We start from the raw sequence: 19,127 nt of genomic DNA on the forward strand, positions 1-19,127 counted from the left end.
GCCTCAGGAATAGGTGCTGGGCCCATTGTGGTTCCTCATCTCAACCATCAATCTGGATCAGCAAGTTTGAAGATGACACAAAGACTGGAGGTGTAGTGGAGTCTTTCAAAGCTTGCAATGGGATCTAGACCAGCTGGGAAAATGGCAGAGTGTATTTAATGCAGGTAAGTGTGAGGTGTTGAACTTGTTGTCGTGAGGCAAATAAGGGCAGATAATTTCCCAGGGCCCGACAAACCAAGGTAGGACCTACACATTAAAAAGGACACCAAGGAGTGCAGTTGAACAGAGGGATCTGGTAATACAGATACATAATTCCCTGAAAGTGGGGTTACAGGTAGATAGGGTCGTAAAGAGAGCTTTTGGCACGTTGGCCTTCGTAAATCAAAGTATTGAGTACAGGAGTTGGGATGTTGTGGTAAAGTTGTATAAGATGTTGGTGAGGTCACATTTGGAGTTTTTGGTCACCTAACTCCAGGAAAGATGGAAAGATTAAGATGTTGCGGGAACTTGAGAAGCTGAGTTACAGGGAAATGTTAAACAGGTTAGGATGTGGTTTCCTGGAGCATGGCAGAATGAGGGGAGTCCTGGAGCGCGGTAGAATGAGGGGAGATTTGATAGAGGTTTGTGAAGGATAAAGACAGAGTAAATGCGACAGACTTTTCCACTGAGGTGAGGTGAGAGAAGAATGAGAGGACATAGATTCAGTGTGAAAGGTGAAACGTTTGCAGGAAACATGGGGGGAACTTCTTCACGGAGAGTAGTGGTGGGGGTGTGGAATGAGCTGCTTGGCTGAAGTGGTGACTGGGGGCTCAATTGCAACATTAGGAGAAATTTGAATAGGAACGTGGATGGGAGGCTAATGGGACTATGCAGAATTATAGTTCAGCAGGGACTAGATGAGTCACAGAGCTTGCTTCTGTGCTGTGGTGTTCTATGCTTCTAACTTCATCAGTACCAGAGCACCACAGGGCTGTGTTCTTAGCCTCCTGCTCTACTCACTTTACACCTACGACTGTGGGACTCACTACGGCAATAACACCATCTACAAATTTGCTGACAATACCACGGTAGTGGGTTGTATAAAGGAAGGGGATGAGTCAACATACAGGATGGAGATTGAAAACTTGGCTGAATGATGCACCAACAACAACCTCACACTCAATGTCACCAAAACTAAGGAGCTGATTGTTGACTTCAGGAAAGGAAAGAGGTTTACAATCCAGTGATCATTGGGGGATCAGAGGTGGAGAGGGTAAGCTCATTTAGATTCTTGGGAGTCACTATCTTGGAGGATTTTTCCTGGACACCAAAGGCATCATGGCGAAAGCACATCAGGGCCTCTACTTCCTCAGGAGTTTGAGTTGATTTGGTAAGACAGCAGAAACCCTGGCAAATTTCTACAGAGGTGGAAAGGGTGCTGACCGACTGCATCATGGTCTGGTATGGGAACACCAATACCCTTGAGTGCAAAGACCTCCAAAAGGTAGTGGGCACAGCCTAGGACATCATGGGCTAAACCTTCCCCATTATTGAGTACATCTACAGGGAATGCTGCCGTCAGAGGGCAGCAGCAATCATCGAAGACCCTCACCACCCAGCACACGCTCGGTTCTCGCTGCTGCCATCAAGAAAGAGGTAACGGTACCTCAAGACTTGCACCACCAGGTTCAGGAACAGCTGCTACCCCTCCACCATCAGACTCCCCAACGACAAACTCAATCAGAGACTCGTTTAAGGACACTTACTTGTACACTTTATTGATTTTCTTTGTTTTCTCTGAATTGCAGATTTTTTTACATTCGTTATCTATTTACAGTTCTTTTATTTGTTTACATATTTATGCTGTGTGTAATTTAATTTTTGCATTACCAATTAGTGGCTATTCTGCCATGCCCATAGAAAAGGAATCTCAGGGTTGTATGTGAATGTCATGTATATACTCTGACAATAAATCGGAAATGCAAGTCTAATCATCATATTTTTGATGATCTGATAATGGTGCAGTACCATCCTATTTCCATCCTGTCAACCAAGTAGTCGGCCATATGATCCTTAATGCTGTAATATTTAAATTGACATGCAACATTTTAACCATTCCTTCCTTTTCCCCAGTCTTCCTCTCCGCTTTTGGATAAATGTTATTAAAAACCCACAGCTGGTTTTTGATATTGAGAAGACCCCGCACTTGGATGGCTGTCTCTCTGTTGTTGCCCAGGCCTTCATGGATTCATTCTCTCTATCTTCACAGCATCTTGGAAAGGTGCGTATATAAGGGTTTATGCCAGCCTATGGAGGAAAATCAGAGATACAGATTGGGCACCTGTTGCATGCTTATTGAAGAGGTGCCCTGCTTCTGTCCCTGGTCAGTTACTCAGCTCCTTGTCACTCGGCTGTTGTCATGCACCCAGCCAATTATACACATGGGCCTTCAAACCCTTCAGCTCATTATGGACATGCAGCATGAACTCCAATCAGCACAGGCTCTGCCTATCGTTCACTCAACCTACAATGTTTCCATCATATGCTAATCTTTTGGTTCACTACAAACAGCAGGGAACATCTATACCTGCTTCCCCTAATAGATGTATCCTTTAAGTAGCTTCATCACTCTGTTCTAAACCGTGCCCAATATTCACCCATCATATGCCCAACTCTTACCAACCTGTTAAACCTGTACGTATATAGTACACAAGGTTGTTTCCCCCCCCCCCCCACCCCCTGCAACTTTCATTTTCTACTTTCCATAGAACCATAGAACATGCCCATCAGCCCTTTCTAGTCTGTGCCAAATTAACTTTCTACGTAGTCCCACAGACTTGCACCCAGTCCGTAGCCCTCCATACCTCTCCCATCCATGTACCTGTTCAAATTCTTAAATGTTAAAATTGAGCCCGCATTCTCCATTTCAGCTGGCAGCTCATTCCATATGCCCACCACTCTCTGTGGGAAGAAGTTCCCCAAAATGATCCACCTGTGTCTATGTGGATTTCCTTTGGATGATCCAGTTTCCTCCCATCCTTCAAAAGCACCAGGGATTGTAGGTCATTTGATTGTAATTGAGCAGCAGAGGGCTCATGGGCTGGAAGGACCTGTTTCCATGGTGTAGCTCTAAATTTTTTAAGATGTAAATTTTTCCCCTGAACTTTGTATCTCACCTGCCCTCATTGAAAAAATCTGACCAACATTTACTCTGTCTATACTTCTCATAGCTTTAAATACCTCTTTAAAATCTCCCTCATTCTTCTACGCTCCCTGTAACTCAATTCCTGATGTCCAGGCAACAACCTAGTAAATCTCTGCCCTCTTTCTATCATATTGATATCTTTCCTGTAGTTAGGTGACCAAAACTGCACACAATACTCCAAATTTGGCCTCACCAACTTGATCACAACATCCCAGCTCTTATACAAAATACTTTGATTTATGAAGGCCAATGTACTAAAAGCTCTTTTTACATCCCTATTTACCTGTGACTCCTCTTTCAGTGAACTATGTATCTGCATTCCCAGATCGCTCTGTTCTGCCACACTCCTCAGTGCCCTACCATTTACTGTGTATGTCCTTTCTTGGTTTGGCCTTCCAAAATGCAACACCTCACACTTGTCGGCATTAAACTCCACCTGCCATTTTTCCAGCTGACCCAGATCCCTCTGCAAGCTTTGAAAGACTTGCTCGCCGTCCACATCGGCTCCAATCATAGTATCATCTGCAAAGTTGTTGATCCAATTTACCACATTATCCTCCAGATCATTGATATAGATGACAAACAACAATGGCCCCAGCTCCGATCCCTGAGGTCCACCGCTAGTCACAGGCCTCCAGTCTGAGAAGCAACCATCCACCACTATTCTCCAGCTTCTCCCATACAGCCAATGCTGAATCCAGTTGGCTACCATGAATATCGAGCATCTGAACTTTCCTGACTAACCTTCCATGTAGCAACTTGACAAAAGCCTTACTAAAATCCATGTAGGCAACATCCACAGCCTTTCCTTCATCAACTTCCCTGGTAACCTCCTTGAAAAGCTCTATCAGATTGGTTAAGCATGGCCTACCATGCACAAAGCCACATTGACTATCCCTAATCAGCCCCTGGCTATCCAAATACTTGTGTACCTGATCTTTTAGAATACCTTCCAAAAAATTACCTATGACTGACATCAGGCTTACAGGCCTATAATTTCCAGGGTTACTTTTGGAGCCTTTTTTAAACAACATGTGCAACCTCCAATCTTCTGGCACCAGACCCGTGGTTAAGGACATTTTAAATATTTCTGCCAGAGCCCCTGCAATTTCTACACTAGTCTCACTCAAGGTCTGAGGGAATATCTTGTCAGGCCCTGGGGATTTATCCACCCTTATTTGCTTTAAGACAGTGAGCACTTCCTCCTCTTTAATCTGTATAGGTTTGATGACCTCACTGCCTGTTTTCCTTACTTTCCTTGAGTAAACACTGATGAAAAAAATAATTTACAATCTCCCCTATCTCTTTTGGCTCCACAGAAAGCCGACCACATTGATCTTCAAGGGGACCAATTTTGTCCCTTACTATGCTTTTGCTCTTAATATAAAACCCTTAAGATTTTCCTTCACATTGTCTGCCAAAACAACCTCATGTTTTCATTTAACCATTCTCATTTCTTTCTTGAGATTTTTCTTGCATATTTTATGCTCTTTAAACACCTCATTTGCTCCTTGTTGCCTATACCTGCTGTACACCTCTCTCTTCTTCCAAACCAGATCCCCAATATCCCTCAAAAACTAAGGTTCCCTATGCCTGTTAACCTCACCTTTAATCCTGACAGGAACTTACCAACAAGTCTTAAAATTTCACTTTTGAAGATCCTCCACTTACCTCACACACATCCTTGTCTGAAAACAACATCCCAATCCACACATTCTAGATCTTTTCTCATTTCCTCAAAATGAGCCTTTCTCCAATTTAGAAACTCAACCCGAGGCCCAGACCTATCCTCCATAATTAACTTGTAACTAATGGCTTTATGATCATTGGTCCCAATATATTCCCCTACCTATCATTTGGTCACCTGTCCCGTCTCGTTCCCTAATAGGAGATCCAGGATTGCACTCTCTCTAGTTGGTACCTCTATAGATTGACTTAGAAAACTTTCCTGAACTCATTTGATAAACCCTAATCCAGCCCTTTTACAGTAAGGGAGTCCCAGTCAAAGTTAAAATCTGTGGAAAGTTAAAATCTCCTATCTTCACAACCTTGTGTTTTGTGCAGTTATCTGCTATCTCTCTACAGATTTGATCCTCTAAATCTCGTTGACTATTGGGCGATCTATAATACAACCCCATGAGTGTGGTCATATCTTTCCTGTTCCTCAGTTCCACACATATAGCCTCAGCAGATGAACTCTCTGGTCTGTCCTGCCTGAGCGCAGCTGTGATATTTTCCCTGACAACCAATATCACTCGTCCCACTTCAATGCCCCCGTTCTATTGTAGTTGAAGCTACAGAAGGCTGGAACATTGAGCTGCCAGTTCTGCCCCTCCTGCATCCAAGTTTCACTATAGCCACAGGGTCATAATTCCACATGCTGATCCACGCTCTAAGCTCGTCTACCTTCCCAACAATACTCCTTGCATTGAAATAGATGCCCTGAGAACATTTCCACCATATTCCACCCTTTGACTTTTAATACATGCAAATTTTCACGTCATCTTTTCCCTCCTCCTCTATCTGCTCTGTTACTCTGGTTCCCACCCCCTGCAAATCTAGCTTAAACCCACTGGAGCAGCACAAGCAAACCTTCCCGCAAGGATATTAGTCCCCCTCCAGTTCAAATGTAAACCATCCCATTAGAACAAGTCCCACCTTCCCTGGAAGAGAGTTCAATGATCCAGAAACCTGAAGCCCTCCCCCCTGCACCAGGTCTTTAGCCACATGTAAAACTCCATTATTCTCCTATTTCTAACCTTACTAGAACGTAGAACAGGTAGCGATCTTGAGATCACAACCCTGGAGGTCCTGTCCTTCAACCTACCGCCTAAGTCCCTGTACTCTCAGGATCTTCCTTCCTACCCACGTTACTCGACCCTATATGGACCATGATATCTGGCTGCTCACCCTCCCTCCTGAGAATGGCCGTGAATTCAGTCTGAAATATCTCGAACCCTGGGTCCAGGGAGACAACATTCCATCCGGGATACTCTATCTCTTCCACAGAACCCCTTATCTGTCCCCCTATGCAATCTCCTATCACCTCTTCTCCTCCCTTCCCTTCTTAGCCACAGGACCAGATTCCATGCCAGAAACCTGATCGCTGTGGCTTGTCCCTGGGTAAGTCCTTCACCCCCCCCCCAAACAGTATCTAAAATGGTGTTCTTGTTATTGAAGGGAATGGCCACAGGGATGCCCTTCACTGTCTGCCTGTTCCTTTTCCCATTCCTGTCACCCAGCTACCCTCCTTCTGCCTCCGAGGTGTCATAGTGTACCTATAACTCCTGTCTATCACCTCCTCAGCCTCCCAAATGATCTGGAGTTCATCTAACTCCACCTCCAATTCCTTAGCTCAGCTTGTCAGGAGCTGCAGCTGGATGCACATTTTTCAGATGAAGTCGTCAGGGATACTACTGGCTTCCCTGATAACCCACACTCTGCAAGAGGAGCGTTCTCTACCTCAGCTGCCATTCCCACTACTTTCGACTAGAGGAACAAAATATATATCTAAACCCTGCCCTTTCCTGTGCCTACCTGCTGAATCATTTTTGTTCTTCAAAAAGGGTGGCTTACTTCAACTTCTGCACCACAACCTCAGCCTCTTCTCACCGAAGCCCCTTGAGCCAAAGCCCTTCCACTCAGATTCAGACCGCTCTTACGATCAGCCCGTTCCTTCCCATGGGGATTGAATTCACCTGTCCAGAAGAACTGGTTAATATCAGGATTCAATGAGTCGGGAGTTGAATTTTAATTACTCTCCACTCCACCACAAAGCAACAAGCATTATAATCAGAATCAATGATTTTATTGTATATACTGGGGAAATGTTGGCTTGTGTTCCTATCGGCAACAGGAGCACATTGAGAAAAGCGAGATACAGACATTCCATGCAATTCCCACATTGTATCTGGAAATACCTCTCCACGATATGTAAGGATTACCTGCATTTCAGTGAGATATTGTGGCATGATAGAAGTACACTTTATTTTTCAGCATTCTCCAACAAATAAAGTGCTTTATGCCAGAGATGTTCTAAAATACAAGGAGGAAGTGAGAAGTTATTACAAGCAAATAGGTGACCTGGGCTCAGTGAAAGAGGAGGAATTGGAGAACTTCCTCCTGGAGGAATCCAAGGTACAGGGTTTTCACTCCAAGTTTTCTTCGCCAATACATTTAATCTCTGGAGGATAACCTTTTAAACTATTTAATCATTTCCTTTCAGAAGCATCAAAATGAGTTTAAGGAAAAGGATGCTATGGTCAAACTTGGGAAATACATCCAAAAGTATTCTGTTCAGGTAAAGGGGCTTTATATCCATTGCGATGGTTTCAACATTGGTTTCAGGCCTAAAACCAAGAGGTCTTTAACATGCGGTTCAGTTCAGCACTGCTGCCCCTCTCCAAATCCTTGTGGGAGGGAAGAGGGGTAACAGGGGAGACCAGGGTATTAATTTCAACAATTACATCTCAAGAGCTCTGCCTCAGGTGTTTGCCCTAGGTTGTTCTGGCCTGGGTGAGAGTGCACCTCTGCTCTGTAGCTATTAGCCCTCAGTCAGCCAGTAAATGGAGACTGGTCTGGGCACAAGCCTTCTGTCAGGATGAGGGGCTCAACCATTAGAGGGGTGGGAGATGTTCCACATTGGGCTGGAGCCTGGTAGATGAGTCCCATAGGGGGTCGGAGACGAGTCCCACAGGGGGTCGGAGACGAGACCCACAGGGAGTGAGAGATGAATCCCACAGGGAGTGGGAGATGAGTCCCACAGGAGGTGAGTGATGAGTCCCAAAGGGAGTGGGAAACTAATCCAACGGGGTGGGAGATGAGTCTCAGAGGTAGTGATCGATGAGTCTTAGAGGGGGTGGGAGATGGTCTCAGAGGGGGTAGGAGTCCTTTGTCAGATTGGGAAGAGGGACTCCACTCTGGTGGGGTGTCAGGAGTGATTTATCCATTATGGTTGGGGTACCTTAGGATTTTGGGAGGATATTTCTCAACAGGGTGGGGTGGATTTCTATAATTGTGGGGAGGGGTTTCTCTCAGGATGGGGATGTCTCAGGCGGGTTAAGGGATCAGTTGGTTGTCGTCCTTTCTGTTAATGGGGAGGGTGTTGCATTTGCATTGAGCTCGGGCCTGCTCGGCTGTGGCTGGGTCCTGTGCCGGGGAGTGATGTCTCTGACTGTCCTCCCTGACCTCCATTTGTGTTCTAGGTGGAGAATCAACTGGAGAGCAATGGCCTGCAGGATTTGCGGGAGGGTGTTGCCCAGATCCGGGAATACTTCCTCCAAAAGTCGAGCTGTTCCTGGGAATGAGCAAGCCCCCTCGGGATGGATCGGGAATGCCTTACCCTGGGCTGCCACTCCGGGAACAGCAATGCATGAGCTTCTGACGAGCTCACGCCAGATCCCGCCGCGGCGCAGTGCACGTGCATCATCCCACAGCCACCTCCTCTCCCGATGCGGCTCAGCGTCCGCAGTGACACTCAGCCCAGGCCGGTCACTCTGCGCCACTGCACAGCTGCCAACGTGTCTCGCGCAGTGAAGGAGAGGTTCCCGCTCTGACCCCTTGAAGCTTTGTACATTTTGCCATTTTTACGACAAGCATCCAGTCCTACAACTCCATGGAATTATTGCACAGCAATAAGGATTGCCAACACTGGAAATTCAAAATAGAAACTAAATACTGGAAACACTCAGCAGGTTAGGTGTATCTGTGGGAAGGGAAACAATCAACTCTTGATACAGCAAAGTGAATCAAACAGTTTTTAATTCCCTCCTTTATGGCAAACTCATTACATTTCATAATGAATCTAAACTGCATTTTGCACAACTGTTAATTATGTAAGCTAAAAAGTATTATTTACATAGGCGAATATCTTTTCTCTACATTCCACAAAGAATGCATTAATCTTATTACCAAAACTTTGAGTAGTTTCGACTGCAATGGGGTTGACTGAATGATATATGCCCATGTTCTGTTGTTGCACCCATCTCAATATGGTTGGGTATTGACACCTACTGTTTCTCTTTGCTCTTGCTGTTTATGTTTTCACCACTCCAGCTACAGGTCATTGCGTGTGGTAACACTGTATTTCAAATGAAAAACTTCACCTGCTGAAATTGTTAATTGTAGTTGCACTAAAATAAACCATTGGCTGATTCTTTCTATTTCTCAACTTTCATTTTGTGCATTTTTGGGTTGGGAGGAGGTAACCAATTGGATGCCACAGAAATTTATGCTGGGATCCTGTTGTTCACAGTGATTTGCACACGGGAATTGTAAATTAGAAAGTTAGTTGTTTGCATGGGCTGACAGGAGAAATATATTAATAGTTCAATGTTTAACTTTCCATTCCAATTTATATTTATGTAAATATGCTCCGTGGTCCTGGAGAAACACCATCTCATCTTTACCGTGAGTGGATTGAATGATTAATAAAAGTGACTTGAGTCGAGCTCAGGTCCGAAACGTCATTTATATCTTTTTGCCTCCTATGGACGCTGCAAACCTGATTGAGATCCTCCAGCATTTCTGTGTTTTTACTACAATCCCAGAGTCTGCAGACTTTAGTCTTTCAACTCTTACACAAAGATTTCTGTGCTGTAATTTTCTATGGTTTTCAAGAATACATTTATGATTAAGGAAGTGAGACAAAGGTTCAGTGGGTTGCTGGGTTTGTTGTGGGAGCAGACTGGGCCCATCTTGTCCAACAATGGGGAATGAGAGGTGATCTAACAGAAACTTGCAACACCCTTGTGGAGTATCCCACTGTAAACACAAGGGTGAAATTTACCCTTTCTAGAATGAGGAATCCCAGGGTTAGTCATTTCAATTCAAAATGAGGAGAAACATTAATGGAAAGGTGAATCTTTGAAATTCTGAACCCAAGCTAGCTCAGTTGCAAAATCTATAAAAATGGGAATGGATTAATTTTTGGATTTGTCTGCCATGTCTTCTTTCAGCTCTCCTGATTTTCTTCTTCAGTTTTTTTTCATGCATATTTTAGTCTCCAGTACCTCATTTGCTCCATGTGCCTATACCTGCTGTACACCTCTCTTCTTCTTCACCAGATCCTCGATATCCCTCAAAAACCAAGGTTCCTATACCTGGTAATTTTGCCTTTAATCCTGACAGGAACATACAAACTCTGTACTCTCTAAAGTTTCATCTTGAAAGTTCCCCATTTACCAAGCACATTCTTGCCTGAAAACAACTTATCCCAATCCACACTTTCTAGATATTTCTCATTTCCTCAAACTTTCTCCAATTTAGAATCTCAACCCGAGGTTCCGACTTATCCTTCTCCATAATTATCTTGAAACTAATGGCATTATCACTGGACCTAAAATGTTCCAATACACATACTTCTGTTACCTGTCCTGTCTCATTCCTTAATAGGAGATCCAGAATTGCACCCAATCTAGTTGATAAACTATATGATGTTGATTTAGAAAACTTTCCTAAACACATTTGACGAACTCTATCCCATCTGGCCCTTTTACAGCCAATATATAAAAAATGAAAATCATCTACTCACACAACTTTGTTTCCTGCAGTTGTCTGTTATCTCCCTTTCATCCCTCCAGCTCTAACTCCTGAGTCAATGGAACCTCAGAAAACTGTTGTCAATCCTGCCCTTCCTGCAACCAAGTTTTTATAGTCATAATTACGTGCTCATCCTTGCTCTAAACTCGTCTGCCTTTTCTAGAATACTCTTTACATTGGAATAGACACACCTCAGAACATTATTCCCACTACACACAACCCTTTGATTTCTGTCATTGCATGCAGTCTTAACAATCTTTTCCACTCCCTCTCACTATCTGCTCTGGCAGCCTGATTCCCCTCCCCCGCAAATCTAGTTTAAGCTCCCTAGAGCAGCACTAGCAAACCTTCCCGCAAGTATTACAGTCCCTCTCCAGTTCAGATGCAAACCGTCCCACCTGTCCAGGTTTTGCCTGGAAGAGTGCCCAATGATCCAGGAATTTCCCTCTTAAACCATCTCTTCAGCCACGTTAAGCTGCATCATCCTCCCATTTCTAACCTTACCAGCAAATGGCGTGGGTAGCAATCCTGAGATCACAATCCAGGAGCCCTTGTCCTTCAACTTAAGCACCCAACTCCCTGAACTCTCCTTGCAGGACCTCATCACACTTCCTACCCACGTCATTGGTCCCCCACATCAACCACGACATCTGGCTGCTCACTCTCCCTTTTGAGAATGAAGTGAACTCGATTGGAGACGTGGTACCCGAGAGGTAACATATCATCCACTATTCTCAATTTCTTTCTTATCTGTCCCCCCACAAATGATCAAATCCCCTATCACTATAATCGGCTCTTCTCCTCCCTTCTCCTGAACCACAAGGACATACTCTGTGCCAGAGACCTGACTTCCTACTTTTCCATCACCCCCCATTGTACGACTCACTTACACACCTCAAGCGATTTATAATGGCCAATCGACCCAAAAACCTGCACATCTTGGGGATTTGGGAAGAAATTGGAATGCCCAGAGGAAATTCATGCAGTTCAAATTGCACCCAGACTGCACCTGAGGTCGGGAGACACTGGAGCTGGGAGGCTCTACAAGCTGCACCCCTGCTACAGTCACTCTTCAAAATATCTAATCTGAAAGGAGCCCATTTATTTGGTTTTGAATCAGCAATTTTAGATTCCATGCATCCCCCTTCACTTTGTTGGGTAAACAATGATATTTGAAATCTTGAAACCTGAAAGAAGACAGCACCTAGGCTAAGGGAACAATGAGCAGTTTAATGACACACCTATTTCAGCGACGTCAGTTGAGTAATATTTCAAGGGCAGGTCATTTGTCTATCTGAGACCACACCTTGGTGCTCACTCTACAAGTTATTCCATTCCCTTGCCAACATGTCTGTCCATGGTCTTATACACTGCCAAACTGAGACCTCCTACAAACTGGACCTTTTATTCCGTCTGGGCATCCTCCAACTGGATGGCCTCCAGTTTCCATTAGCCCTCTGCCCACCCCCACCCTATCTCTCCTTTCCCCTTTTTCCTATTTCTCCTTTCCTCCAGCTCTCTCTCTCTCCTCCTTTCTTCCAGCTCTGCAGGAACAGAGCCACTCTCTCCTGACTAATTCTCACCTTTCCTCCCTTACCCCTGATCAATGATCACCCTTTGTCTGTTGTCATGTCCCCTCCATCTGCTCCCCAGCCTTTTAATTCAGGCACCTGCCTGCTTTTTACTCGTACCTTTAAGAAGGGTTCAGGCCCGAGACATTTGTTATATATCTTTACTTACTATGGACCTGTGAGACCTGCTGAGCTCCTCCAGCATTTCTGTTTTTACTACAATCACAGTGACTGCAGACTTGTGTGTCTAGACACTAACTGATGACACACAACTGAATGAAGCAGGGAAATATGCTGACTTGCACTTGGCAACTAAAACTAAAAATCATTCCAGATGATGAGGCAGACGTTGGCTCATCATAAGCCATTTTGTCATCAATCAGAGATAATATTCCAAGAGGTTACAGGTGATATATTTGCAGCCTCTCATTCATCTACTTCAGCTTCGATATCCTAATAGCAGCTTCATTTAGAAAATGGTTTGGTGCAAGCTGTAATTGGACGTAACTGCCTTTTAGAAGGCAGCCTTGATATACCCACAGATTTACAAATTAAGCAAAATGTTTATTTCATGTGTGATCATTAAAAATATTTCAACAGCTTGTAGTCACAGCAATTAATTAAAAATTGTACAAAAATAGTCAGTCCATAATTACATGAGAGCAAAGTGAAACGATTGTAAAATCTGTTACACATCTCACTGGTTTATTTTAAATTAGAAATGGCCTGACAAGTAGATACAAACCAAATGTGATGACTCAAATACCACTGTTCTTAGTGAATTTTCTTCGTTATAGACCTGGTTTAAATCAAATTAAGTTATTAGCAGAAAACACCATTTCGTAGTTATATAATATAAAAAAGTTAAAAAAAAGCACAAGTAGCTTTCTGCAATTAAATCTATAATACATTACAGAATAAACCTTGTATGTCCTGAATAAATGGCATAAATCCTAAATTTTAAAAATGCAGGTTAAATTAAGCAAAGCTGTTTCCTTGCATGTTGCTGAGATTTTGATCTTGTAAGGCAGTGATTCTCAACCTTTTTCTTTCCACTCACACACCACTTTAAGTAATCCCTAGGCCATCGGTGCTCTGTGATTAGTAAAAGGGATTGCTTAAGGTGGGATGTGAGTGGGAAGGGAAGGTTGACAATCATTGCTCTGGACCCAATTGTTACTGAAATATTTTGCTGGAGAAAAGTTGTCATTGGCTATTTCCTCTGGAGTTCTGAAACCCTGCACATAATGAGTCAATGAGGTACGATTAAAACAGTGGTTTTCAAACTTTGTCTTTCCACCCACATCCCACCTGAAGCAATCCCTTACTAATCACAGAGCACCGATGACCTAGGAAATACTTAAAGTGGGATGTGAGAGGAAAGAAAAAGGTGAAGAACCACTGTGATGGTAAGCTTCCTGTTTCAGTGCATTCACAAGTCTACTGTTATGATGGAGTTGCTGTTGACACTTCAGTGCAAAACGGCACAAGTTTTAGTCCAGAATATGAAATGTGGTTTCATTTTCCCAGCAAGCTCACAGAAGATTAGGTGACTAACATCTACCCACATCCCACCTTAAGCAAACCCTTACTAACCACAGAGCACCGATGGCATAGGAATTACTTAAAGCGGTCTGTGAGTGGAAAGAAAAAGGTTGAAAGTTCATCTTAACTTGCTCCACCTATTGCAACTCCATCATTTTAGACATGAAAACCAAATTTTTAATTAATTTTTTTCCTATTACAACTTAAATTATAAATCTCCTCTTTGAGAAAAACGCACAGAATATATTTCATAAGGGAAACCAAATTCAGGAAATGTCGACTGACCACAAGATAAGTTTAAGAGGAAGCAGCTTTTTATATATATTGTGTCAAACCTTGCTTCTGCTCCGATGAACGCAGGCATAGATCATGCTTACAGAATATTAGGAAGTTCTTCAGCTTTCTTCCCTGATTTGTTTCCCTCTTTAGTCAAACGGTAGCTGATCCAGATTTTAACTCTACCTCTTGCTAACAATGTCTTCAAGAAGCGTAGTGACCAACACCGAGTGATGATCATTTGTACCAAGGTGAAACGGCTCCAGTTTTCAAACTGGTTCCATTCATTCTCTTTTTATTCTTGCAAGAACAATTTTCCTACTGGAAACATCCAAAGAAGTGAAGCAATTGATCAATGCTAGCATTGGGATACAGGTTCTTAAAGCGAGGAGTAGGCTGTGGAGTAGGTGTGTGGCACGTGCGCACAGAACCAAAATCTGCTGGACTACAGAGTTGTCAGGGGTTTCTGAGTTTGCCCACAAAAAAATTCAAAATTTAACTCCAAAACATACACCATTAGATTCATAACATGGTCAATGTTTGAATTTTCATTCAATTTCGACAAATACAGAGAACACCGAAATGGCAGAAACCCTACCTGTGTGGAATTGAGGTAAGGAAGGAAAATGTCCAGATTATTTATGAGGCATACAGTACAATTTCACTGAATAACATACTACCCTGTCCACACTATCAAATCACAACTCTTCTCAAGGCACATGTGTAAAGACTTGAGATAATGTGTTGCATTATGTAAACCAGATTCTCATACATTTCTCAATACATACAATAGTTAAAATCAAACTGTGCAATAAATAGCACCAAATAAATGATTATTTGTTGGTTGTTTATTACTCAAAGTTAACATTCCAACATCTATAAACATCAGGTCAATCGAGAGCACCCAGATCGTGCAACTGCTGCTTCTGGTTGGTTTCTAGTTCTTCCAGACGTTTGCGAATCAGATGCAACTCATTTTGATGCAGTTCTTCCTTAAAGTTGAAGAAAGATCACATAATTGTTAAAGAATGATCCATGGTTAAGGACACCAATCCAGATTTTTAAAAGATTGCATTTTTGACATTTTTAGAAATTGGGCCCACGTAATAATTCAAATAAGCTCACCAAAAATAAACCCTCCAGTAGAGCAAAATTACACATTTATATTCCATGCCTCAAGGTCACATTATCTTTCTGAGATGTTTAACTTGTTAATCTTAATGTTTAAGACTGAAATCAATCGATCTGGAGCAAAGGCATAAACAGAGTATCTGCTGTATGAGGACTTAAACCTGTCCATATCCTTCAGACATCTGTCAATGGTTTATAGCAAAAAGAACTTAAGTCTTAATCATTCTGATGAAATGGGAAACTCCCTTCCAGAGATGAAAATTAACTTTAGAGACATTTTTATTTTTGTATCTTATTGACCAAAAGTATTAACTAATAACAGTAAGTGCACAGTCAAGAGTGCACAATCTTACTGAATAGCCGAACAACCACAAATGATAAACAGAGTAGCCTTATTTGAGAAGGGAATGGGACTAAAATGCAAACATTTCCCCGGACAGGATAACCTGCATATCAAGACTGAGAGAAGTAGGGATGAAGGTCGTAGTAGTTATGGTATTGGTTCTCCTCATCCAAAAGACAATTCTAGAATGGTTCGGACAGATTGGAGCTTGCAGTAAATGCCACCTCACTAAAGAAAGATAAAATAGGGAACTACAGAGAAATGAGGGCCAGAGATAATGTAGATTTACAAAAGGGAAATGGTGTTGAGGTCAGAATCTTTTTCAGATATAGAACTAGTAGAAATGGGTATTGATAAGGGCTCCATTAACATATTACACAAGGAGTATTAAACAAAATTATAGAATATGAGATTGGGGTCATAAATTGGCATACATTGTGGACTTAACAGACAGAAAACTGAACAGAAATAAAGTCGTCATTTCTGGGGGGGGGGGGGGGGAGAGGGAGATGTGACTAATGGGGTACCACAGGGAACCATCCCGGAGGCCCAGCTGTTCATAATCTACATCAATGTTTCACTTGGAAGGACTGTTTGAAGCTCCGAATAGCAGTGAGGAAGGAGGTACAAGTGTAACACTTCCTACACTCACAGATAGGTATCAAGAGGGTGTTTGGCAGGAAGGGATGAATGGATGAGAGAGTCATGAAGGGAGCAGTCCCTATGGAAAGCAGAGAGGAGAGGGGAATGTGTCTGGTGGTGGGATCCCATTGTAGGTGGTGGAAATTGTGGAGAATATGATGGATGTGAAGACTGTTGGAGTGGTAGGTCAGCAGGAGGGAAACCCTGAACATGTAGCCTCTCAGGGTAGAGGGAGTCAGGACAAAATTATGAAGGGTATAGATAGAGTAAATGGAAGCAGGCTTTCCCCATTGGAGTTAGGAGAGAGAGAAAACATAGAACATTACAGCACAATATAGGCCCTTCTGCCCATCATGTTGTATTGACCTATATAAACCTAATTAACCAACTAAATCTTCCCCACATCACACCCATAACCCTCTATTTTTCTTGCATCCATGTGCCAGTCTTAGAGTCCTTTAAATGTCCCTATTGTACCAGCCTCCACCACTACCTCTGGCAATGCATTCCAGGCACCCACTACTTTTGGTGTAAAAAGCTTACCCCTGATGTATCCCCTGAACTTTTCTCCCTTGAGCTAGTACAGATGTTGTCTGATGTTTGCTATTCTCGCCCTGGGAAAAAGGTGCTGCCTGTACAACCTATCTATAGGCTCTTTCAAGTTGAGGCTGGTGTCAGGAGCGGATTTAAAACTGCGAACGCACCTTTCAGGTGGCAGCCCTAAACAGTGGGGCGGGGGCTGTCAGGTAGTGGGGCAGGGGGCTGTCACTGGTAGTGGGGAGGGGGGCTGTCAAGTAGTGGGGCGGAGTGCTGTCAGGCAGCGGGGAGCTGGGTCATGGGCTGATGGGGTCATCAGCCTGCCCCCAGGGAGCCGCTTACAGCATCTGCACATTCAGGTGCGTGGGCGGAGCACAGTACTCCACCGATTATCCCTCCCAGAGGAGGGTTGGCGTTGGCACCTCGGAGGCACTTCTGCCGCATTCAAGTGAGTATGTTTTTAGGCGCAAGGGGGGAGATTATGTGGCTTTACACTGGGGTGTTCAGGCCACCTGAAAGGGCCTTATGCCTCTCATAACCTTACAAACTTATCTTAAGTCACCTCTCAGTCTTCTTCATTCCAAAGAGAAAAGCCCCAGCTCTACTAACCTTGCCTCATGAGACATGTTCTCCAATCCAGGCAACATCCTGGTAAATCTCCTCTGCACCCTCTCCACAGCTTCCACCTCTTTCCTGTAATGAGGTGACCAGAACTGAACACAATATTCCGTGGGGTCTAACCAGAGTTTTATTGAGCTGCAACATTATCTTGTGACTCTTGAACTCAATCCCCGACTAATGAAGGACAGCATACCATAAGCCTTCTTATGCTATGGGTTTGGACCCTAAGGTCCCACTATTAAGAATCTAGCCATTAACCATGTATTCTGCCTTCAATTTTGACCTTCAAAAATGCAGCACCTCATACTCTATTGGATTGAACTCGATCTGGCACTTTTCTGCCCAACTCTGCATCCTGTCTATACCCTGTTGTAACCTATGACAATCTACACGATGCACAACCCCTCTAACATTCTCATCATCTGCAAATTTACTGACCCATCCCTCTACTTCTTCATTCAGGTCATTTATAAAAATCACAAAAAGCTGAGGTTGCAGAACAGATCCCTGCGGAACTCCACTAGTCACTGAGGATAAGGGTTAAAGGTGAAAAAGGGTAAAAACTAGAAGACATGGGTTAAAGGTAAAAGGTGAAATGTTTAAAGGGAACATTAGGTGGAACTTCTACACACAGAGAATGGTGGGGGTGTGGAACAAGCTGCCAGTTGAAGTGATAAATGCAGGCTCAATTTTAACATTTAAGAATTTTTGAGTGCCATGGTTAGCATGGCGAATAGCACAACACTATTACAGGGCCAGCAACCTGGGTTCGAATCCAGCACTGTTTGGAAGGGATTTGTATGTTCTCCTTGAGACTGCATGGGTTTCCTCCGTGTGCTCTGGCTTCCTCCCACCCTTCCAAATGTATAGGGGTTGTAATTGTGGCATTTGGGCAGCATAGACTTGTGGGCACGAATGGCCTGTTACTGTGCTGTATGTCTGAATTTAATGAAAACAATTGGGACAGGATGGGAGGGGTACGAAGAGATATTGTGACAGAGTATTTAGAGGAATTTTAGAGCAGCTTGCACACACACACATCTTAAAACACAGCATATTTGCAGGACTTTTACAGAATGCTTTTTGCAGGAGACAACAAACTATCGACAGCAGCTTGCCTGGGAGAGCATGTGATCTTTGCAGGCAGAGGAGAACTGTTTTGCTCTCAGTGAGGGAGGGTGTGAAACAGAGAGGAGAGATACAGAAATCAGTTCCTGAAGGACATGCTGGCAAACTTTGGAAAGCTGCCTGGTAAACAGAGAAGACTGGTGGTGTGAAAGATGACTTGAAAGAAAGAGGATTATCTGGAGAACCCTGAAGGGGGTAAGTTTCGTCAGCAAGAATGATTGAGAAGGAATCAGGTGCAGATGTCCTAGAAAAGGAATCTCTCTGAAAATCAGCAAGAACCCTCCTGAGTGCCTGTTAAGCACCAAAACCTGGTGAACTTTGTTAATGCTAACTTCTGTGCACAGTACAAGAATTGCCTGCAACCCGTGAGATTGGACTGTGATGCAAAGAACTTTTCTAATCTTAAATACACATTACACACACCTGCACTTAGTATTATAGAGGTGGGGGGTGGGGTGGGGAAATTAAGTAGTTAGGTAGGTTAAGTAATAAATTAGAGTTTAATTCTGTTTTCTTGTTCAAATATAATTAAAAACTACTTTTGTTTAAGTAACCCTGTGTTGTGGTGCCTATCTATTGTTGATGGTTTTTGGGGTCCTCTGGACTCCGT

The 19,127-nt window shown here is 43.4% G+C and overlaps 2 protein-coding genes across 6 annotated transcripts in view; one reads left to right on the plus strand and one right to left on the minus strand.

Moving 5' to 3' along the window:
* The window catches only part of plxnc1 (plexin C1), a 148,205-nt gene extending 138,857 nt beyond the window's left edge, over positions 1-9,348 (plus strand). The window contains exons 31-34 of the mRNA XM_069908713.1: positions 2,113-2,260; positions 7,181-7,321; positions 7,410-7,484; positions 8,389-9,348. Of these exons, the coding sequence (XP_069764814.1) occupies positions 2,113-2,260; positions 7,181-7,321; positions 7,410-7,484; positions 8,389-8,490 (466 nt within the window). The 3' untranslated portion in view covers positions 8,491-9,348. The remainder of the gene's footprint in view (positions 1-2,112; positions 2,261-7,180; positions 7,322-7,409; positions 7,485-8,388) is intronic.
* A 5,600-nt stretch (positions 9,349-14,948) lies between these two features.
* The window catches only part of cep83 (centrosomal protein 83), an 82,492-nt gene continuing 78,313 nt past the window's right edge, over positions 14,949-19,127 (minus strand). For all 5 annotated transcript variants that reach the window (XM_069908704.1, XM_069908702.1, XM_069908703.1 and 2 more), the window contains one exon: positions 14,949-15,107. In XM_069908704.1, coding sequence (XP_069764805.1) covers positions 15,006-15,107 — 102 coding nt within the window. In that variant the 3' untranslated portion in view covers positions 14,949-15,005. The remainder of the gene's footprint in view (positions 15,108-19,127) is intronic.

This window comes from Narcine bancroftii, chromosome 13 (genome assembly GCF_036971445.1).
Source record: "Narcine bancroftii isolate sNarBan1 chromosome 13, sNarBan1.hap1, whole genome shotgun sequence".
Lineage (NCBI taxonomy): Eukaryota > Metazoa > Chordata > Chondrichthyes > Torpediniformes > Narcinidae > Narcine > Narcine bancroftii.